Raw genomic sequence first — 25258 nt, forward strand, 5'->3', positions numbered from 1 at the left:
AGCCTCCTTCTCTCTCTGCCTCTCTCTCTCTCTGTGTCTCTCATGAATAAATCAAAAAAATATTTAAAAAATAAAATAAAATAAAACAAAATAAAATAAAATAAAATAAAATAAAAACATATATAACTCATGACTCATACCTGCCATGAGTTTCTCTCCCCTTTTTCTCATGGTCTAAACTCTGAAAACTTCATTTCCACCTCCTAATACAGTTCAGGACCTTGTCTGTTAACACAAAATCTCTGTCTTGTACCCATGTTTTAGTATTTTAAGACAATTATCTTAATTCCCTTGAGAACTTTTTTCCCCAGATTTTGTTATCACTCCTCAGTATACTGGACAATTTCACCTGAAAATTCATCCTTCTGAAAATAGTTGTGGGCAAGTAGAGCTGACCAATTTAGACTAGAGATGAATTTATCACCTCTAATATTTTAAATTCCATGTTTCTTTTCATATACCCCAAATTCTTACTAATTTGGGGTTTTTATTTGCTTTTCGGGGGATGTTTTTGGTAGATGAAGGGACCTATAAAGACGATTCGTGCCTATTGCTACTAAGCCTCTATTCTGTATGTTTGCGGTTCAGTTCTTCAGAACTCTTACACTTCTTCCTATGTAATTTAATATTATATTTGTGTCACCATTCCAGAGCTGTGCTGCTCAAAATATTTTCAACAGTGAAATTCTGAGAAATATTGTATAGAACTCTGCAATGAAATGGAAGGTGTTCTCATTGAGGAGGATAGTCTGTCTTCCATTCCATCCCCTTGTTATGGCCTCTGCCTCCCCTGTCTATGACCCCTGTGGTAGATCTGTGGAAGGTAAGATTCTGAAAATACAACTGTGTCTTGAGATATCAAAATATGGTTTCGTATTTCTGACATCATATCAGTTCCCTAAATTGCTTAAGCAAATCATCCCGATTTCAAGAGTCACTAAGGCAAGATGTCATTGATACAGCAGGAGACATTTTTATGTGTATACTCTTATCTTCTGACACTATTTCTGACCTTCCCTTTACCTCACTACACTGGGAGTTTTAATGGTCTCTGACTTCCCTGGAAATAAGACCTTTCTGCTACAAGAAGATTCTAGAATTCTTTAGAAACAAATGTGTTGAAATGGTAGCACATATTTAAGGTGAACATTGGGAAAAATTGGCCCAAATCCCAAAGATATCTTTTAGTTATAAATTATAACATTTGCTCTGCCTGGCTAGAATTTGTCACTGTGTCTAGTCGGTGACAATAGTTTTCCAAAAGCAGCTGAATGAATGAACTATAAGGGCTAATATTTCTCTCCCGGGGTTGTTTACTTACTGGCAGAATGAAATGCACTGCTTCTTAGAGCTGCAAACCCTAAATAGAACTGAGAACGTTATTAGCACTGAAATTCATCCATGGCAAATGAAGTTAATTCAACTCAGTGCACATTTACGGAAACTCTTACTGCAACACGCTGGCCAAATGGTGGTGATACTAAGATAAATATGATGGCTCGTGCCTTCAAGGAGCTCAGCCTAGTGGATTATGCACTGTTTTGTATCTTGCAAAGGAAATCAGCCTTAGCTAATACAATTAGTATCAACTCTCTTGATGTTCTATAGTGAAGGAATAAAAGGGTTATTAATCACCGTGAGAAAAAGCTCAGGGTTCTGATCACCTAGAGATAACGTCAAACTGCATTTGGATGACAAGTCTACTATTTAGAAATTACTTAGCTGCCTCACTGCCCCACAGAGAAAAACACATTTATAATCTGTCACACAAGTTTGGGCCTACGTCTGGCTGTTTAACTTGCTGTGTGTGATGTCGAGGAATGCTTTTTCCTTAATGGGCTTTCCATGTCAGCTCACTAGCCAGCTCTGGGAGTGGTGGAGATTTGGGATTAAAATACTGGGGGCTTCCAACCTTGGCAACCGTGGGGTTCTTACCAACCCAGAACTCCAGCTGTGTGGCACATTGGGATCTGAAAGGAATGATTCCAAATGCAATACACTTGAGTAACATGCTACTAGAAAAATGACAACTCCTACTTCAGATTGGTGTGTAACAAGAAGAAAAAAAATGTCTTTTTTCCACACAGTGGAAGGGGAGAGTATCCATTAATGACCACAGTGAAATATAAATATAACAGATGCTAAAATACGTAACAGGCTCATTATCCCAAGACATTCAGTGATGTGCATTTCCTATTGTTATGCAAAAACATGCAGCCACTTTATTGAACATTTTAAGGATTCCTAAGCAAGTAAAAATGAGCATGTCTTTCAGTTAACATGCTGTATAACACCAATCAAATTTTCAACGGAAGCATAAACATCTTCCATTTAATCATCTTTGCAAAAATTATGCATTTGGTTCAGAACACAATGCTGCTACACCTCTATATAACTCAAGCAAGTTTAATTCTTTCCTTTTATTTATCCTCTTAAACATAGTTTTATGTCTGAATGCATTATAAATTCACTCGAATTTCCATTAACTGCTGAAATGTGAATTATATAGTTCTGATCCTCTCTCCAATTTTTAAATATTCACTAAACTTTCCCATTTAATTTTCATTAATTCTTCTTTTCTGAGATGTTGAGGATCTTAGAAGAGAAGATGTACATTTTATTCATCTTTGTTGCCCTGGTACTTAGCCTATGGCTAATAAATATTAACTATGTATTACCATATGTAAATACATATAAATACATCATTGGGTCTCTCAGTAATTTGTTTTCTGAAGAAGGTCACATTGGTGACATTCCGGAGAGACTATCATGACAGAAACAGAATCCCAAGGACTCTACCCTGACTAGAGCTCGACATATGGCTCAAGCTAGAGGAAAGAGAACCTAAGTAGATCACATAGTTTGTGAAGCTCAAATATGAGAAGGAAGAAAGATGCATGAACTTGTTGTGCTTCTGAGAAACGTCAAGCCATTCACTTGGGTAGCACATCAAGTGAGTAGCATGGAGAGAAGAGAGGCTGCCAAATGAGGCTTGGCTTGTGAAGGACCTCGTAGGACACAGAGTGTTCTCCTAAAGACAACAAAAGCCACAAAGAATTCCAAACTGGGAAGTGTCATGATCAGATATGTTTTATAAAGGAAAATTCACATGGAGGATGCATTTGATGTTCTGAATTCTGACACAGGGTTCTTAGTACAGCTCTGGTGCCACAGAGAATAGTTGCATTGTCTTTTTACTTGACAGAGGAAGATAGCTAGCATGTTCCTCCTCAAAGTGTAGACTTTACACTAAACATCCCCATTTTCTCCATCATTCCTTTGTCATTCTTTCTGGGTCTCCTGATATTCTGGTTGTTGGCTTTTGCATGCGCTCCCTAGTTTGTCAATATCTCTTCTGAAACACAGTTTCCCCAGCTTAACATAAAAGATAGAAATCACAAAGGACAAGACTGATAGATTTTATCAGATAAATCCAAAACAACTACATGTTTAACAAAAACTACCACAAGCCAAAATGCGAATCTCTGATTACCTGCATTAGAATCACATTTGGGGCTTTCTAAGATTTAGAGTTCAGAATCTAGACCTCTTTGTTTTCTGTTAGCAGATTTATTGAGATATAATTCACATAGCATACAATTCATACACTAAAATTATAAGATGCATGGTATTTAATTTATTCCAAAGTGGTGCAACCATCACCACCATATATTAGAACTTGTATTTATTTATTTATTTTTGAAGCTGATACACAATGAAATATTAGTTTCAATATACAATATATAGTCTCTTGTGTATAATATGGTGATTAGACAAGTCTATATGTCATGTATGCTATGCTCACAACTATCAGCTACCATCAGTGTGATTATGATAGCTACTTTGACCTTTTATATCAAATGTTCCATGGACAGCATTCAGGATTTCGCATGAAACTCGCCTGTAGATACCCAACCATGCACATATGCATACCTGCTCCACACCACACACAGATACACCCACATACACACTAGGTTATTCTTAGGAAGACTCAAGTTCTACAACAAGTGTTATGAACAATCTTAATGACAAATAAAACTCAGAACAAATATTTATAACATGTATAACAGGAAAAGAGGTAATATCTTTAATGCATAAAGATATTATAAGCCAATGAGGAAAATATGAAGCATCCTAATAAAAAATTGGGAAAGGATATAAAAAACCAATTCACAAAAGGAATAAGTATAAACAGGCAACAGAACCTAAGAAAACAATTATCATCTTCACTACACATCCACCATCCCTGGCCCTCAATTTTGAAGTAGGAAAGCTCTGCATTCATAGAGCAGCAAAACCTAATCTGACTTGAGCTTATTTGGTGACAAAAATCTGATGAGAAAAAGGATATTGATGGTTTTTATGCGTCCCATTTAGTGTGGATATTCATATGACTCCCTGTAGAAGGATGAAGTTCTTTTGTTTATAGTTTGCTCTGTTACTCCAGGCCCCCTGAAACGCTTGTATAATGTACTCTTCTGTATTATCTTGCTAAAAGTAAAAAAAAAAAAAAAAAAAGCAAATTTTGAGAAAGTTCTCAAGCTAGTGATCACGGATATGTGTAGTTAAAGAAATGTATATCAAAATGAAATACTGATTTTTGGCAATCAAATTGGAAACTATTAATACAAATCCAATTTTCTCGGTTGGTGAGGGGAATGGTCACTTTCCTATACTTATTGTGGAATGATAAACAAAACAAAGCCTAGTGGGAAATTTGGCTAAGCATAGGAGAAGTCATGGAAATGTGTAATCCCTTTAAGTTACCAATTCAACTTCTGGGAATTCATCTCAAGAAAATAATCATTGTATACTGTGCATTGCAGCACCATAAAGAGTAATGAAATGGAAACAAATGTTTCACAACAAATAATCTGTCATATCATGATCATATCACAGATTAAATTATAACACAGTCCCTAAAATAACCTTGTGAAAGTATTTCAGGACATGAGAAAATTTTAATATTTGTGAAGTGAAAAAGCAGGTTCCAAAACAATAACGATGCAGAGGATGCTTCTGTTTTGGAAAGTTCACCTGTACTGATGAATTTATCTGGAAGATTGTATTGTGAATAATTTTGTTTCTTCTTTATTCTGGTCTGTGCTTTCCAATCTGTCTTTTGAAGAACTTGTAATGCTTTTGTAATGTAAAAAGCCAATGCATTTTTTAAAGATTTTATTTATTTATTCATGAAAGACTCAGAGAAAAAGAGGCTGAGACACAGGCAGAGGGAGAAGCAGGCTCCATGCAGGGAGCCTGATGCAGGACTCAATCCTGGGACTCCAGGATCATGCCCTGGGCCAAAGGCAGGCGCTAAACCGCTGAGCCACCCAGGGATTCCCAGCCAATGCATTTTTAATGTGATACCCTAACTCAACACAATTCTGGTTAAATGTTCTGATCACAATAAAATAACATAGGGCCATGACTTCTTTTATCTTGCACACTTGTTTTAATATAGTGCAAGTGGACAACCTAAAAGATGAATTAAAAATATATTTATAATTTCATATAGTGTAAAACTGGGTACCATATAAGGCATAATCATGATAATGATAATGATGGTAATAGAAATACCAATCGAACACCACAAGAAAGGAAATCTAACGAAATTACAGGCCACCAGAAGCTATGCTGCTAACAACTCTACAGGGAGAAACTTTCCTATGTTTCTCCTTTTCCTTCTATAATTACAGGAATGATTTATGGATGCAAAAACTCTCTGATTTTAAAAAGATAAGAGGAGTTGCAACCTCAAAATAGCAGTTTGAGGTAATATATTTATTTTCCTTCTCTTGCTAAATACTTTTGAATTTACTGACATAATATAAAATGAGGTAGGGAAAGAGGATGTGTAACAAGGCATGGAGCATGCAGAGAGTTCCACAAATAGCTCCCATATATTGAAATGATTACAGAACACAGCAAAGACAGAGGCTTTCAACTCATTTATAGGACTAACACAACCATCACAGAAATTAGCAAGAAAAAAAGGATATTCGCATCTCTTTCATAAATATGCAAGCAAAATTGAATTCAGCAGTTTATTAAGTAATAATGAACTGCCACAAAGCGGGATATACTCTAGTGATGTCAGAATGGGTCAAGGTAAGAAGCCTCTTCTCATAGTTTATTACATTAATAGTTTAAAGTAGAAAACACACTAAAAGGAAGCATGTGATCATCTCCAGCAATGTTGAAAAGCTGCTTTATTTCTATAAGAAATCATCACAAATTCCTGGCTAAAAACTTAGCAGGTTCTTTTCTTAATGTGTTAGACATCAAAAGCAGAAATGATACTTAATGGTCAAACAAAAGGGTAAGGAAAAAAAAACCCTAAAACTTCAATAATAAAACAGGTCAATCCATAAACTGGATGTTCATAAAGAAGTTTTAATATTCATCAAGGATCTAGCAGGAGGAAATAAGCTTAACTTAACTAAAAATGAAAAATTAAAGACCAATAAGATATTTCTTCAAATATTTTTTTCATTTATTGGAGTGGGGGGGAGGCAGAGAGACAAGCAAACTCCTTGCTGAGTGCAGACCCAGAGGTGGGGCTCGATTCCAGAATCCTGAGATCATGACCCAGCCAAAGGCAGACACTTAACTGACTGAACCACCCAGGCACCCCAACCAATAAGAGATTTTTGGCTGTTGGGCTAGAAAAGAGGTAAAAGGTCAATAATAGCCCATGTCAGCAAAGATGTAGAGGAAGTTGGATGTATTAGTTACCCATGACTGCTGTAACAAATTACCACCAACTTAGAGTTTTAGGCTCCAAATTTATGCTCTCAGTTCTAGGGGTCAGATGTTCAAAATGGGTCTCACTGAGCTAAAATCAAGGGGTTGGCAGGGTGGCCGGCATACCTTCTGGAGGCTCAAAGAGAGAGTGTTTTGTGATTCTAGATGTCACCTGCACTTCTTAACTTTTGTCCCTCTTGGTCTACCTTCAAAGCCAGCCTTCTCATGCTGCCACCTCTTGTCCTCCTCTGCCTCTCTCTTCCTCTCTTTAAGATCCTTGTAATTACATTGGGTCCTCCTGGAAATTTCAGGATAATCTCCATATTTCAGGGTCAGCTGACTAGCAACCTTAATTTCCCTTTGCCATGTAACTTTACTTGTCTGCAGGTTCCAGCGATTCAGATGTGGATGTTTTGTGGGGGATATTTTGTTCATTCTTCCTACCACACCAGGTATCTTCAGTCACTGTCGGTGATGTATATACAGTTACAACCTTTCTGGCAGGTTGACACTAAAATGTCCCTGCAGGGGAACATATGAGTGGCTCAGTGGTTGAGCATTTGTCTTCAGCTCAGGTTGTGATGCCAGGGTCCTGGGATTGAGGACCACATCAGGGTACCCGCAAGGAGCCTGCTTCTCCCTCTGCCTGTGTCTCTGCTTCTCTCTGTGTGTCTCTCATGAATAAATAGTAAAAATTTTTTTTAAAAGTCCCTGTAAGTTACTGTGCATCATGGGACAGTAGTTGTACATCAATTAGATTGGAAGGTTCCTTTTTATATAGCATAGCTTGAAAACAGATTTCAAAAGAAAGAATATTTACACTGGCTCTTGCCCCTCAAGTTTGGTGGTGATGATCTACTCTTTCTGACCTCATAAGCAAGTTACAGTCTATTCATAGATGGGAATAGTTTTCTAAAACATTCAAAAACATATTGGATTTGTTTATTCTATTTTTCATGAAATTTATTCATATTTATTCTAGCCGAGAGATGAGGGATCAGAAAGCCATTTTCACATCAAGATGAAGCCTTCCATGAATCTGAACAGAAAGAGTGAGGGTGCCTAAACATGCCAGATCTCTGGGAATCAATAATTTTTAAAAAGTTCCATTATTCATTTAAATATTTGCCTCATTGGTCAATCTCACAAAATACACATTGAATTGAGAATCCTGGAGGTCAAATAGAAAATGTTTCAGAGCTACTAACTATGCAAACGCAGACTGAACTAACGCCTGGACCATGCGAAAGAGCGATAACTTCAGTGCCTTCTCTATGACAAGCCCTGTCTGATATAAATCACTCATTTTATTCTAATCACATTATGCTCTTGTTATAGTTCATTATCTTCCCAGGTCATATGGTTAGAGATTGTAGAAAATCTCATTTTGTGATAGTCCCTGTTTCCAGTTTTTTCACTTACATTGTTAAGCCCTACAAATATTCTTCCTGTCTTCATCAAAAGAAACTATAACTTTTTATTATTTTAGTATAAAGACATAGTAAATACATACTTAAGGCCACATTTGCTACTAGGCTTGAGCCCTTGAGTGATTCTATATCAAGACATGTAATGCAGTAGTGTCATTAATATTGAGTAGTTTGCATTTGAAAAGAGATGGTTGTTATTTTTATAAATTAATAAAGCATTGCAAATTCTATAGGACTGAATTTAAGATTATTGGCTTTTAAAAAGTTTTGATTATTCAGTCTTCCCCATAATAATAGAATTGTTTACTCCTAACATGAAGTCAGTGATTACAGTCCTCTGTTTCTTCTTTAAGAAGGAAGCACTTCTGATGGGAGTCATCATCTCTCTTAGTAGGTGGTGACAAGGGAAGCCAAAGCTCTGTTGTAATATTTTTACTTTGTTCTTTCTTCCAGGTAGTTAAGAAAAATACATCATGGTCTGCCATGCTCAGAATCTCTTCCTCATGACTTGGCAATCAGAATTTTCTTATCCCATTTCACAGTATAGGGAGGAGGAATCATAGCCCCAAATTTTACCACCCTTTGAACCTCCTTGGCATCTGTTCATAAGAGGCACACTAATGCAGTCAAAGAGACACCAGTTTCAATTGGAAGAGTTTACTTTTTTTTAAGATTTTATTTATTTATCCATGAGACACACATAGAGAGAGGCAGAGACACAGGTAGAGAGAGAAGCAGGCTCCCCTCCAAGAGCCCGATGTGGGACTTGATCCCAGGACCCTGGGACCATGCCCTGAGCTAAAGGCAGATGCTTAACCACAGATCCACCCCGGGGTCCCTGGAAGAGTTTACTTGAGCAAAAACTAGGCTCAAGGAAAAGCTAGAACATACAAGAGTCAGAACAAAACTCTACCCTGGGTCTGTGATGGTTGTGCTTTACAAAATATAAAGAAAATTGAATTTCATGATAAAATTTCTGGAGCCTATACCAAATTCATTTCATAGATTTTGTAATGTCAACAGGACCTTAATAAGTCCTCTAAAAAACAAACTTTGCAATGTCTGATTGGTATGAATATGATTCTCACATAGAAAATTTCTAATAAGTAGCTCATATAGGTACATGGACCCCATAGCCTAAAAAATGAAATTGCTCCCATCTGGGAATATTATAAAATCTTCCATGTAAAATATGATTATGGAGTCCCAATGACCTGTGAGGTACTGGTCTAGGTGCTGGCCTAAGTTTAATCAACATCTGTTGAATATTCTCTGTATTTGACTTGAACTGTTCCAAGTCTTACAATTTTTCAGTGAGATGGTTATATATCTGCAAACAAACAAATGCAATGCAGCAGGAGAATAACCATAATGGACATTGATAAACATTGTAACGAATGTATAAGAACAGAAGCACTTAAGTTTGTCTGAAAGAGGAAACTGAGGCTTCATAGAGAGGGTAGCATTTAGGCTAGAGGCTGAGTGATGGCCAAGGAGAGCCAACACACGCACTGACGAGAAACCCAATTATTGCCAGTGCAAACGCCTACACCATGAAGAAAGGCATTATGACTTTAACCAATAGGTATTTCAAATTTTAATGGAGTATAAGACATAAGGGGTAGGTGTAGAGAAGGGAAGGGAAGATGATGGCCAGAAAGAGGCCAGTGGCTAGCCATGGGCTGGATAACAGCATGGCTAGTATGGCACACAAAGGACTTTCTCTCTGAAGAATTTTGAGGATTAGATTTGTATATTATAAGAATTACTCTGGACAAATGAGGTAAGACTAAAAGAAGAGAAAAGGTATTATAGTCATATAAGTAAAAGCTGATGGTAACCTGAACCAGGTAGAAGCTATTAGGGTCTAAAGGAGGAACAGACTCAAGAGACACTTAGCAAGAAGAATGTATAAGCCTGACAATTGACTGCAAGACAGATGAGAGAGAGAGAAATCTTGGATATGTCCCAGGTTTTTGGCTTGAGTGACTGAGTGCATAAAAGTCATGACAAGTTGGTTTTAAACATGGTGAACCAGAGAAGCCCATGGACCATCTAGGCAGAGACAGCCAGTTGGCAGTTAAATATCCAAGTATGAAATTCAGCAGAGGCACTTAGACTTGAGAAAGATTAGCCTATATGAGGACTTGAAGTCATGATAGTGGAAGAAAAGATAAAGGAGAACAGGGCAGACCCTTAGGGGATACTGATTTTTAAAGGGGAGTTAGAGGAAGTGGGGGGTTGACAAATCAGATTGAAAAGAAAGAGATACATAGTTTGGTTTTGAGCTAGTAAAGAACTAGAATGGTAAGAAGTAGTAATAAGATCAAGTGAATGCTTCCACCAGACTTTATTCCACACACAATCATTACATGTAAGGACCCACTAATTTTCATAACTGTGTAATCAGAATGTACCTTGGCCTCCACGACCTTGTCCTTCCCCTGACTCGCACCCAGAAACCCATCTTCAATTAAAAGAGGAGGATAGGACTGAAGGCAAATAATGCCAAGAAGACTGGAGAATTTTTTTTAAGCTGACATTTTCTTAGGAAGTTGGATGTAGAATATAACGTTGCATATGATAGAGCAAAACTTCTCAAAAAACACCTGTCTCTCAAGTTCTATTAGCTGTGGCAGCTGTCACCTTTGTGTCTTCTCTCTTTTTTCTCCCCATTACATCTTCCAATTTCCAGCTCATACTGTCCAATTTCATGGGCAGGTATCTCTTCTAGGTCTCTGAGTTTTTTCATTTTGCATACAGACCTATCATTCTATTCATTTAAAACAAAACAAAACAAAACAAAACAAAACAAAAGGACGGGTTGCCTGGGTGGCTCAGATGGTTAAGTGTCTGCCTTTGGCTTAGGTCATGATCCCAGGGTCCTGAGATTGAGCCCCACATTGGGCTCCCTGGTCAGTGGGAAGCCTGCTTCTCCCTCTCCCTCTGCTGCTCTCCCTTTCTGTCAAATAAATAAAATAAAAAAAAGAACATTTCTTGGCACCATTTTCAGAAGGCTCAGGAAGGAATGACAAGGTTTATAAATAACTGATTTTAATTTTTTCCCAGACACATATTTGTTATAAGACAGAGACCTATATACCTCTTTGGTGCAATGCTATTCTTATATTTTAGATCTTATTCAACTTGCAAATAAATGTTCAGTACTCGGCTACTGAAATCTAAGAGATTGAATAAGTGATAAGCATCTCAGACATAAATACATTTTTCTGCAAAGAAATATTTATAAAATATATTTCCATTAAAAAAATAGACAAAAATGCACCGCGTACATATTTGGTTTTAATTGTTCAGTTTTTCACAATATGCACCACAGGAATGATGTGGTTTTATAGGCAAAATGCATGATTCTGAACAACCCCCATATTTCATCAAATGTAATAAATTCCAAGTACCATCTGGCAATTGGTAATTTTCTTGGGGTTCTTTTATGTATAACCATCTGAATCAAAGTAATAGCAAACATTCACTTATTACCGGCGTAATACCTTAGAATAGTGCGTTTCAGAGAAATTGCACTTGGGCTAAATAAAGATTCATATTCACAAATCAAATTCCCTCATGATTCTGATACCGCTAGATCTAAAAGGAAGACCCAAAAATCTGCATTGTTAACCAGCACACAGTGGATTGTAATGCATGGCCACAAGAATCATCTGTAATGCCAAGGAATTCCCAGGTACCGCTGCACACTTACTAACCAGAAACTTCTGAGAAGGCTCCTAAAGAGAGAGAATTCACAGTTTTGTAGGAGTATTGGTGATTCTTCTGGTCAGGTAAGGAAGGGAATCGGCCCTTTAGTGTATATCTCTATTAGCAGATTATGGCTGCAGTGCATTACTCAGACTCCATTATCACGTTATTATAGTTTTCCTTAGCTAAAATCAAAACAACCTTGAATGATTCATTGTAATTCAAAGCATAAATCTGACACTTTTTCCCACTAAATTAATTTGTTTTCTTCTATCCAAATAATGTAATTTAGATATATGAAAATATCATACTTCAACTGCATTTTTAATTTAACTGTCATAAAAATCCTGTAATGTGGGTCATGAAAACTGTCATGCTATAGATGAGAGTATGGATTCCTAGAGATGAAGTGAGTTAACCTCGGTTCCACTGCCATTAAGAAATAGAGTTTTGGTTCTAGTCTATGGCAAAAGTGTTCCCATCATTTACTCAGCATCCTGCCCCCTAAAGGGCTTCTTTGTAGTCATTGCGTATATTATTTAATTTCATATACACAACAATTCTACAAGGTAAAGGAAAAATATGGGCTTTGGAGTCAGACAGTACTGTTTTTCTATCTTAATTATGCTGAATCCAGACTCCATACCGTGGAAAACTATCATTTTCCTCATTTTAAAAATTAAAGATAAGAATATCAATCTTGTAGAGAGGTTGATAAGATTAAATAATACACAGTGTATCTAAGCATCCAGGGCAGTACTCAGCATATACTAAGTGCTCAATGATTAATAGCCTTTTATTTTTATTTTCTGTTTCCATCTTTCCTTCCATCTTGCCTTCTTTTTAGTTCAGTGTGTTTCCAGTAAAGCATACTGCCCTTCCTAGTAGCTTGTTCTCATTTCTACTATGGAAGATTCTATGGTCTTCTAGTAATGGACCTAATCCTTAGTTTAACATACACAGGGCCAGACTTTGAGCCACTTGTCACACATTTCCCCAAAGCTCCTGTTGCTTGTCCCACTCCAGAGTGAATCAGCCTCTCAAAAACTACCTGTCAGGGTAGTGAGTTAGGATTTGGAAGACCTAGGTTCTAGAATGGGCCCAGCCACCGACTCACAGTGACCTCAAGCAAATTACAAAATCTTTCTCGGCTTCAGTTGTAAAATCAGGATGTGATCATATGACCCAAAATTGTCCTCCTATTCTAAAATTCTGTGATTCTGAAATAGTACTAAACTTATCTGTCTAAAAATAGCTGTTCTTCCTTTCTTATTTTAGGCATCAGTTTAAAATGAATGTTCTGGCTTCCATGATTTCTCACTGCCTGCAACATTTCTTTTTTAACTTGTTCTTTAGCTTTATCATTGTATCTTAACCACTTAATACAAGAGCTCATGGAAATATCTCCTATTCCTGATATTCCATTATGAATAGCTACAAAGTGGGGCACCTGGCTGGTACAGTCCATTAAGCATCTGACTCTTGATTTTGGCTCAGGTCATGATCTCAGGGTTATGAGACTGAGTGCTGCACTCAGTGCAGAATCTGCTTGGAGCTCTCCCCCTCTCCCTCTGCCCCTCTTCTCTCTCCATCTCAAAAAAATAAGTAAATATTTTAGAAAAATAGACTTGGAACAAAGTATTAGCCCATCTCATCTGGGAACAGGATATTTGGCATGAATGTCTGTCTGTTGGTTGGGCTTATATTTAGCATCACCTATACAATTCTGACCTGAGGAATAACCATTCTGACTTTAAAAACTACCCCGGAGGAGCTGGGAACCTGATAAAATGGTGGAATGTGTCTTCAACATTGCACTTTTTTTTCATATACAAGTGGTGCAATGACAAGTGGTAACTGCTACACATGACTTCCAGGGCCAACCATGATCCACACACAGAGCTTTGGGTAAAGGTTAGGGCAGGAACATTCTTTCAAGGTGATGATAAGGTACTAATAATTCCATGGCACCTGAAAACAACGGTATGCCCAGTAGAAAAATATAAGTTTGAAGGAGTTATATCTTGCTACCTCCACATAGCTTTGAAAAAATTACTGCTCATGTGCAACAGTATAGAATTTATCTTTTGCCAGTTTTCTAATCATGTTCTAGCTCTCTTTTAAAAAAAATACCTCAGGGACTGAAGCATTTAAATTGGGATGAAACTTGAATGTCTCTATTTTCCACTTGCTTAACCAAATCTTATAATTCCTTCAAGCTACATTCTTCTCACATTATCCTTAAAGACTTGAGTGATCTCTCCCACTCACAATAATCTCTCATAGAAATTACTGTCTGTTTCAAAACTGTGATCTATATCATATGTTAACCAGACTATTAGTTTCATTTTCAAGTGAGTGCGTTTGTCACTACAGTACCCATGACTGGATCCTAAAATTTGTCTGCCTGGTAATCCCTATGCTTCCAGCTTACCTGTTACCTTCTGCCATATTTTCTTGATACCATAGGTCACCTGCCAAGACTTGTTCTCTGGCACCTCCTGCAGACTGCCCATTTGGCTGGATTCCCTCATGCTCCGTAGACATGACTTACCGTAAGAAGTCTATCAACTCTTTGGAGGCTAGTCACTGGGACTACTAATAAATAGTATATTGCGATTCCCTTCCATGATACTCCTTGAAAAGTCTGTTTTTCCACTAGATCAGATGATGTCAGAAGTACAAAATAGTGACAGTAAATAAAACAAAGATTCAACCTTTTAGGCATATATGAAGAGAGCAGGCATCTATGGTTAATCCAGGTATTACTTAATATTTAATCCCTTATTCCATGGCATAACTTGAGACCTATTACAGAAATTACCATTCCTGTGTTTTCAAGTCGGAGTGTAACCTTTATGTAAGAAAAATGAAGATGTGAAACAATTCTGAAGAAGAGTTTAAAATACTTTGAAAAAGTTATATGAAGTATTCACAAAGCTGAAGGACATGTTAAAACTGGCAGCTAGACATTTAAACAGCCCTTTATTTCTAAGTAGCCTATAAACAAAATCAGTCAGAACAACTTATCCAGAAAATATATGCCAACTTGTCAAAACACCATAGCTATTTAATTAAAATAGGTTCATGCTTGTTGCTCTGCCCTATGTTCTAAAGTGATTGATTCCACTTTCAACAGCTATGACCTCAAAAGAAGTGCCCTACTGAAATCAGGTGATTAGAGTTTTAAAATAAGGTCTACCAAAAGTCATAATGTCTTTTTTTTTAACTCGTCAATCTACTTCTGAGAACTATGCATGAAACAAAAAACACATTTTGGATGTTACAAAGTGAAATGTTTGTAGGATGCAATTTTCATAATTATTTTTTCAGTGCATTAGGAACTATTTTTCAGGAAATATCACCTTTCTCTAAGTGCTTTTCAACTAGACCAAAGAGCCCTTTTTAACACTTAACTGAGCAATTCATTCCGATTTTTATTTGGATATTTAATTATAATAAAATCATAATTCAGTGAAAATGACCTAATTTAATATTATTGATGGCTCATTCTCCTGTTGTTGGTAAACGTTTTGCTTCTTGAAAAATCTCATGTTATTTGGCTTTTCTGAAATAATGCTGTGATCACTCAGTTATTTATTCTTTCATTCAGCAAATATTTATGGCAAAACTGTAATGCAGTGCACATGAGCTAGCTGAGAGAATAAAAAAATTGAAAAAGCATATCTTCTTTCCTTGAGGAGCTCACATGTTATAGGAATTATGTATGTACATAGGTATGAAGGTACTAGGAAGGTATGTAGATAAATTACAAGAAAAAGAGTGTTGAAAAGGTGTATCAACAGTGTGAGGATTCACCAAAATATAATCCTTGAAGCTATCTTCCTCTTTTCTAGAAAACTTCTTTCATCTCCTTGAAGCATATAAAGATATTACACTTTAAATTAGTATTTTATATTAGTATCTATTTATGTACATAAAACTAAGATATACACATACAGAAGATGATGAGAGAAACCTTCTAGAGGAGAGGATGCTAAAGAGAAGACATTCAAGGCAAAACCTTTCTATACTTAGCTATAAAGTCATTTCATAAAGAAATTTATCTTCTCACAGTTTCCTCTGCCCCCTGAGCACTTTTGTTCAGCAGATGCTATCTTGATGCTAGACTACACTGATCCAGTTGTAAAACTCAACAGCTTTTAATATTCCGTACACTAATTCCTAGAGTTCAGTTGTGTAAAACATTCAGGAGAGACAAAGAATGCGTGGAAACTTAACAACAGATAGAACTTCATCAGTTTCCATGGTCATAACCACTGCTTAATCTGTCCAGTCTCCACCTATCCATCCACACTGGAGAATTTTACTGGCTCCTCAAGTCATACACCATCCTTCTGGTTCCACACCTCTCCTCTTCCTCCCCATCTTCCCTTCCCAATATCCATCCCTCAACTCCTCCTTCGCTTCCTTTCTCTTTCTTCTCTCATTCTCTTTCTTCCTATCTAGTTAAAAAGGACAGAATTTTTGTTATCTTATGAACAGAACATCCCTTTATTTTAAAGCCTTCATAACATCAATTAGATCCTAGGAGGGTAGGGGAGATGAATTTTAAGAGGGGCAAACATAGGAATATATGCTTTTTACCTGAATAAAAAAATTCTTCTAAGGACAATTTTCCTAAAATGCCTTTACTTTTCTATTCCTATTTATTCTACCAAATTATGAATTAAATCCTTTGTTATTACAAACCCATGTGGACTGTATCATTGATATTTGATTTCCTTTCCCACTGTCCTGTGTCTCCAGCACCTGATGTGATGCACACTAGGAATAAATTCGTAAATGTTTTGTTTTGCTTTTTTTATGTCACATTCTTTATCACTTAGTATTTTTTCCAACTTTATTGAGGTAAAATTGGCAAAATTATAATATAGTTAACTTGTACAACATTATGATTTAATATATATATATACACATTGTGAAATGAATCTCACAATCAAGTTAACCAACATATCCATTACCCCATGTAGTTACTTTTTTATGAAAACGCTTATAATTTATTCTCTTAGCAAATTGCAAGTACACAAGACAGTATTTTTACCTATAGTCATCATGTTGCACATTATTACATCCTCTGAAATTATTCATCTTATAACTGAAAGTTTGTACCTTTTTGCCAACCTCTCCCTATTTTCTTCAACATCTGGCAACTCCCATTCTACTCTTTGTTTCTATGAGTTTGGCTATTTTTTTTTAATTTGAATATAGCTGACACACAAGGTTACATTACTTTCACGACATAGTGATTCAATAGCTCTACATTATACTATGCTTTTCACAAGTATAGCTACCATCTGTCACCATACGATGTTATTACAATATTACAATGATATTACATATGCTGTACTTTTTATTCCTGTTACTTATTCATTCCATAACTAGAAGGCTGTATCTCTCACTCTCCTTTACCAATTTTGCCCATCCCCAACCTTCTCCTTTCTGACAACCATCAGTTTGTTCTCTGTATTTATAGGTTTAATTCTACTTTTTGGTTTTTTTTTCTTTGTTTTGTTTCTTAGATTCCACATATAAAATGCAACCATATGGTATTTGTCTTTCTCAGACTTATTTCACTTAGCATGATACCCTCTAGGTCTATTCATGATGTTGCAAATGGCAAGGTCTCATCTGTTTTCATGGCTGAGTAATAGTCCACATACACACCACACCTTCTTTATCTATCATCTATGGATGGACACTTGGGGGTGCTTCCATATCTTAGATATTGGAAATAATATGTAATAAACAGAGGTATATATATATATATATATATATATATATATATATATCTCTTTTCAAACTAGCATTTTCATTTTCTTTGCATAAATGTCTAGTATTGGAATTATTGGATCATATGGTATTTCTATGGTTATTTCAATAACCATCATGGAAATGTAAATAAAAATCATAGAAAGATATCACTTACACATGTCAGAATGGCTAAAATTAAAAAAAGAAGGAATAACAAGTGTCAGTGAGGATGTGGAGAAAAAGGAACTGTCATGTACTGTTGATAGGAATGTGAATCAGTATAACCACTGTAGAAAACAGTGTGGAGGTTCCTCAACAAGTCAAAAATTGAATTCATAAATGTTTTCTGAATTTAATGGATCAAAACCAAGTTTTTTTGTGATGATTATGATACTACTCCCAGCTAGCTGGAGAAAATTGTCTTGTTTATTGTTTTGCCTTTTCAAATTCTAGCTGCCTGCCCTTCTACTCTCATCTCTATTTGAAGTTTTGTCCTACTATTCTGTCTACACTGATCTCTGTTTTGAACAGGTGGACTCCTAGAACACTTTTTTTTCCTTTGATTACAATACATTATCTTTTTAACTCTTATATAATTTAGATATATCTTTTCTTCAATCTAACAAGAGATGAATGGGTGGGATGTAACTGCAAATTAAGTACTTATGCAATGAGCTAAAGGAATATAAAAATCAAATGGCAAAATTATAAATATTAAACAGAAATTTAGATAAGATTTCCTCAGAACAAAGTGTTTTTATAATTTACTTCTCATGGTCTGTAGAAATGTGTGATTTAGGGATCCCTGGGTGGCGCAGCGGTTTAGCGCCTGCCTTTGGCCCAGGGCGTGATCCTGGAGACCCGGGATCGAATCCCATGTCGGGTTCCTGGTACATGGAGCCTGCTTCTCCCTCTGCCTGTGTCTCTGCCTCTCTCTCTCTCTCTCTCTCTCTCTCTCTGTGACTATCATAAATAAATAAAAATTAAAAAAAAAATTTAAAAAAAAAAGAAATGTGTGATTTATCTGAGTCACATGTTATATTTTATTGGCGTCCATTTATGCTTTAGTTTTAGTGACTTTAGCAGAACTACAGAAAAATGTGATATGACAAATGACTTTTATGATAAATGTAGAAAAATCCTATTTACTATTCATAAAAATAATTATACTTTCACTAAAAGTTTTCAGAATTGACCTACTAATTTTATTAAGATAAAATCTTTACAGGAGTAATGCCATATTCTAAATGTTTCTTTTCTTTCCTTTTTCTTAAAACATTAAAATATCTTTTGATAGTGTAAGTTGAATTTTTCTAGTATTAGAAAAGTCTAAGGTCAATTGCTTTTAAATCACTTAAATGAGTCCAATGAGAGAAAATTTCTAATAAAACTATTCCCTCCATTCCCACTAATTTTGCTATTTTTCTATTTTCTTTTGTCTGAAATTTGTGATTCTGGAATGAATTAGATCACAGTTTACTTAGTTTTGGACTTGTCAGGACATTTGTACTATATGTTTTTAAATGTCTTGAATATATAAGCCTTCCAAGGCTCTACATCCTAAAATTCACTCTCTTCCTTAAACTCACATACACTAGTTCCTGAAATTTCAACATGATGCCCCCAAAGGAGGGCAGAGTTTGCATGAGACGCAGTGCTCAAATGTCACTTCTTTATCCTCATCAAGCAGCTATTACTCTGGCCATACTGCTGCCCATGTAAGGCTCTGTGTTAGGGAGACTCCAGGGATATACAATCATAAGTTATGGTTCCTGCTCCATAGAGTATGAAAAAAGTGAAATGGTGATTTGTAGTCCAGGTAAAAAGTGCTTCAGCAGTTCCATGGAGGAAGTGATTATATGGTTTTCATGAGAGGGAATTGGAATGGTCCTCAGTGGTAGGGTCTGGATGAGCAGAGCAAGAAGAGACACATCTGGGGAGAAAAAGAGGCTTCCAGATATCTTGGAATAAGTGTGCTGTAGTCAAGGGCCATACAACAAGTCCTTTGGTCTGGGGTAGAGCTAGAGCATAAAAACATGTAAGAAACAAACACCCAGGGCCAGAATGTGGAAGGCACTGAAAGCACACTCTTAGAATCTGGACTTTATTCTTGGACAACGAGGAGCCACTTTGGCTGAGAAGAGGCAAGTACAACATGGTATTTCAGATTGGAAGTTTATGAGGCTGAGCCTTATAGTGTGCATGGGACAAGGGGACATCTGGAAGCAGAAGGTTCTGTATAGGAGATTATTTAACAATAATATAGAGGAGAGTCAGAACTGAATAGAAGTAGACAAATAAGAAGGAAGGATTAAGCTACAAGAGACATAGTAAAAGAGAAATCCACAGGCCTGCCTGGCTGACTCAGCACTGGAGGAGAGAGAAAAAGAATTAAGAGCCCTCTTTCTTGGGCCTCTTTTTGGAATCTTCCTCATATTAGACATCAATTAATTTGACTTTGGAGGCCCAACATCTCCCTGCTTTTCTGTGGACTCACACCTCATCATTTCACAGATGGGGTGCAATCTAATTCTTGCAATCCCTTCCCCAGGAATCTGGAATTAAACCTAACAACTAGAGAACAGTCTCCCTCTGAAGTGTTGGCTATGGCCATTTTCTTCCATGTGAACTGGGATGCTGAAAATGTTGCTTTGCAGTAAGAGAGGAAAGGAAACAGGAGTTTAAAAAAAAAAAAAAGATGAGAATGGAGAATAAAAGCTAGGTCTGGGTTCCCTGGTACACTTTGGTCTCTGCTTTCATGTGTCCCTAAAATGTACTGTCATTCCTTCTCTTTCATAAGACATTCGTATACTGCAGTAATACATTCCCCCTTTGATTAAGCTAGCTTGGCGGGGTTATTATTACTTGTAGCCAAAATGGTCCAAACTGATATATTCCCCAGCATGAACTCTCCATATTCAATCAACTGGGGTTCTGGCCACTCTCTGAACACTTCAGCACTTTATTGACTCCACATTTTCATGTCATTTCCTTCATCTAGAATGCCTTCCCCTTCCCAGTCTTGCTGACTCTGCCTACATAAATCTTGACTATCCTTCCTTTCTTCTATCCCTCCTTAAGTACTTTTTGAGCGAGTCCATAATACCTGTAAATTGTAATGTTATATTTTCCTCCTTCAAATCCCTGATTTTTGTGACCTTATTAGAACAATAATTAAAATGTTATAAAAGAGGGTAGAAGGTGATGGATAGTGGTACAAAATCAAAAAATTTATGCTCTCATATATACAAATAAAAAAAAAAAAAGACAATGGTCTACTCGGCTACTGATACCTTTGATTCTATGATGGGTTCAAAGAGGTATAGTAGGCCATTTGGCCAAAGCAGATATTTTACATAAGGAAGTAATCATTTAGGAGTATTAGATGAAAGAAGACAAAAACAGCCTCTAAACAAGTAGTGCATAACACATTATTGCATTAGTGTTACAAATTTGATTTTATAAATATCCAGAGGAGGCAAATAAGAGACAGATATGGAACCCACCAGTGCTTTCTTACTTTCTCCACTGTGCTAAACTAGCCACAGAAAATAAAAAAGAAACACATCAATTTTTAGATGAGACATTCAATTTTATATAATTTTTAAAATTGATATCATGTTTTATATTGTTATCCACTGAAATAGCAATATATTCTAGAAATCATCTTGAACCTAATGACTGAGCTATATTACATAGCAAAAAACCCCAAAACAAAACATAAAAAAACATCAAACCATTATTCTCTTTTAAGATACTACAGAATATCACTTTTAAAGGCCTTTCTTTGCCTCTAGAAATGAGAAAACTAAGCTGCTATCTTGTGAAATCTCACATAAATTTGGAACAAAATGGTGTTTACCTTCCCTTCAGCAATTGAGGCCTTTGTTGTGGTAACTTCTAATGCCTCAAGAGGGGAAAACCCAAAATTGCCTTCTAAAACCGATAAGAAATGTCTAGCAAATGAATGGACATTTAATGAGCAACATAAAGTGCCAAGAAATAGTTAATGTTTCTTTTGGCCTTTCATACAAAGGAACATTCCTCCATTTTTGGATCCTAAGACCCCACAAACCATTCACAGCAGATTACATGAGTAGCACTGGTTAGTGGAATGCTATTGTACAAATAGTCTGTTGCTGAGCACGGCAGAAATATTGTTTACATGAAAATGGAATGATCTCTAGTGAGTACTGAAAGAAAGTGATAATTTCCATAACCAGAAAAAGCATTTTTACATCATTCTATTTCCACTGCTATAAAACCCTGACTTGCTTCGGCAATTGCTTATCCGTGTTTTGCTGGCTTTATATCATCCTCATCTCTGCAGCTTTTCATTTACTAAATGACAGGGGTTTTTGTTGTTGTTTTGCCTTGTTTAGAAGCGTTGGCGGAAAACACCACCATGCTATATGGTTACTCAGGGCCCACCTTGCAATGTTCATACAATGAATTTTTGGTGTTCCTTTCATAAAAGCCCGGTTGGCATATCCTCCCAGTAAAACTGCTGAAAGTAGGATCAGAGAAGACCCTACAAATAGCAACTGTAAACTGTGCACTTCTCTAGCTTAATGGAGCCTTTCACTGCACACACAGTGTTTGTTATACTGGAACAAAGCATAGAGCTGCTTTAGTGATCGAAGGGAAATACAAAAACACTTACCTGCATTACAATAAGGAGGTCAAAGACCAAGATGAAAGAAGCCAGGAATGCTCTGGAAACTTCATCACTGGGCAAAAACCCCCGATTCAGCTTGTCCCAGCTGATCCAGTCAGTTGTAATGACAAGTACAACCACAGAAGTCAGAGTAAAGAGAACCGTCCTGCAAGGAACCAGATGTTCATTAAAGAACATTAGATATAATAATAGAGACAGTGAAGAGTAGATGTTTTCTACGCTGTATTAAATGTCCACCCTTTGCCAAGGCATATTTACCAAAATGAAGATGAACAAAGAAGCAAATGAAGTGCTTTCTTCCAAGAGCAATTAACAAACGATATGATAGCATCCATCCCAAGATTTTCCCTTACGAACATTAAGATAATGATTATAGAACAAATAATTAACAATAAAAATATTACAAATGGCCTTGGCTAGTGCAATATGTGTCCCAAAGAGAGCATTAGTACGTAGCTCTCATTACATGTACATCATTTACTGAGGGTAGTAGACATGTATTTGGAGGAGCACAGGAGATGGTGAATGATAAACAAATCTTCGGATTCTATTAGTGTCCTATAAAAGAGAGGGATAGTTAGACCAATCCCCTCATCATCCTCATAGCCTGAGGAGCTCCATGGAAGAACCATCTCTACACACCAACAGTGTAGCCATTTCACCTCATACGATTTGTGTCATAGATGGCCTGTGGCCTAGATCACACCATGTTTGATTACCCATTCCTTCTTGTAAGATAGATGCTAGGGGCTTGAGCTTACCTCTTATCTTTGTCACCCCTATAAAATCCTTCATAATTACATCAGATGGAATTCAATGAATATTTGTAGAAATTGTAACAATTGAGCTTTACATAAAAATCAAGAGTCCTTAAATTAGCCTTTAACACTGACATTCCAAGTAAATCTGTAATGTAGGCAGCAAAAATTTAATCTACCAGAGAATTGTCTATACTGTAGTTAAGCCTCTGCTTTCAGAGTTATATTGGTATCTGGATACTGTTTTTAATTGTAAAAAGAAGTCTAAAGCTATGCCACCCTGAATGTACCTGATCTTGCCTAAACTGTAAAAAGGAAAATAAAAAAGAGGAATTATTTTGAAAATAATTGCAAGAAAGAAAGAGAGAAAAGGAAGAAAAAAGGAAATAAAAAAGAAAAGAAAAATGAAAGAAAATATATGGAGGTGAAATAATACCTTAGAAGAACAGATACCCATTTTGGCAATTAAGCAACGTTTTTTTGCCCTCTGATATCTGATAATTAATACAAAAAAAAAAGAAGAAGAAGAAGAATACAGACTATCCTAGACCATCTCTTTTCAATTGAACAAAGCACAATTTTCTAAACTTAAATACTGGGTTTGCTTTTTCACACTAGCTTATTTGTACCAAGTTTTACTTTGGTATAATGAATATAATGAACCTCTCCTTATATTTCCTACCCCCACAAATAGAAAAGATATATTTAAATTTTTTTGAAAGACAAAATTTTTACTAAAATTGTTTTATTAAAATTCCAAACTGTCAAAAGAATTTCACTCATGATCTCCAAAAAATAAATTACAGATTGTCTCTACTACCATTTAGAATACCTTTCATCATTTCCAGAAATTTAAATGGGTTAATTAAGTATGGAAGAAATCCTAAATAACTATTATGATTCAACTGAACGAAGCTGCGAATATTATACAGTCAAACATAAGAATTATGGTATTTATTTATTTATTTATTTATTTATTTATTTATTTATTTATGATAGACACAAAGAGAGAGAGAGAGACAAAGGCAGAGGCAGAGACAGAGACACACAGGCAGAGGGAGAAGCAGGCTCCATGCTGGGAGCCGGATGCGGGACTCGATCCCAGGACTCCAGGATCGCGCCCTGGGCCAAAGGTAGGTGTCAAACCACTGAGCCACCCAGGGATCCCCAGAATTATGGGTTTTAAACAAATTTGTCTCCACGTTAGTCCATTTGATTGTGTTTTTTGTTTTTTTTCTCTTAAGGAAGTGAAAAATGTATACATTTCATGAAATAAGAAATCCCTGGATAGTGTATTGGCCCAACAGTATCAGAACAAAGCTCCTTTTATCTTCCTTCTCTTCTATCCTCAATATGACTTTCAACCTTATCAGCATGAGATGGCTTCTTTATCACCAGAATTTCACCCAAGGGTCAGGCATTACGATAGGAGTAAATGTCCAAAGTGACATTCCAGTTGGATCTGCCTCTTTTTTTAAAAAATTCCAATATAATTACTATATAGGGTTGTATTAGTTTCAGGTATATAATATAGTGATTCAACAATTCAATACATTATTCAGTGCTCATCATAATAAGTGTACTCTAAATCCCCTTCACCAACTTCATCCACCTCCCATCCATCTCCCCTCTGGTAACCACCAGTTTGTTCTCTATAGCTTAGAGTCTATTTTTTGGTTTGTCTCTTTTTAATTTTATTTATTGTTTTGCTGTTTAAATTCCACATGAGTGAGATCATATGGTTTTTGTCTGTGACTAACTTATTTCACTTAGCATTATATTCTCTCTATCCATAAATGTTGTTTGCAATGGTGAGATTTAATTTTTTATGGCTGAATAATGTTCCAGCATGTATTGTGTGTGTGTGTGTGTGTGTGTGTGTGTGTGTGAGTATACCTCTTCTTTATACATTCGCCAATGGACACTTGGGTTCCTTCCACAATTTAGCTATTGTGAATAGTGCTACAATAAACACAGAGGTGCACATATCTGTTGGAATAAGTGTTTTTGTTTTCTTAGGGTAAATAACCAGTAATGTAATTACTGGATCATAGGGTAATTCTATTTTTAATTTTTTGAGGAAGGTTCACACTGTTTTCCACATTGGCGTACCAGTTTTCTCTCCCACCAATAGCACATGAGGGTTCCTTTTTCTT

The 25258-nt window shown here is 36.2% G+C and overlaps 1 protein-coding gene across 6 annotated transcripts in view; it reads right to left on the minus strand.

Annotated features, from left to right (window-relative positions):
* TMEM117 (transmembrane protein 117) overlaps window positions 1–25258 on the minus strand; it is a 496249-nt gene that overhangs the window by 59619 nt on the left and 411372 nt on the right. For all 6 annotated transcript variants that reach the window (XM_072798249.1, XM_072798248.1, XM_072798250.1 and 3 more), the window contains one exon: window positions 22330–22489. In XM_072798249.1, coding sequence (XP_072654350.1) covers window positions 22330–22489 — 160 coding nt within the window. The remainder of the gene's footprint in view (window positions 1–22329; window positions 22490–25258) is intronic.

Source organism: Canis lupus, chromosome 25 (genome assembly GCF_048164855.1).
Source record: "Canis lupus baileyi chromosome 25, mCanLup2.hap1, whole genome shotgun sequence".
Lineage (NCBI taxonomy): Eukaryota > Metazoa > Chordata > Mammalia > Carnivora > Canidae > Canis > Canis lupus.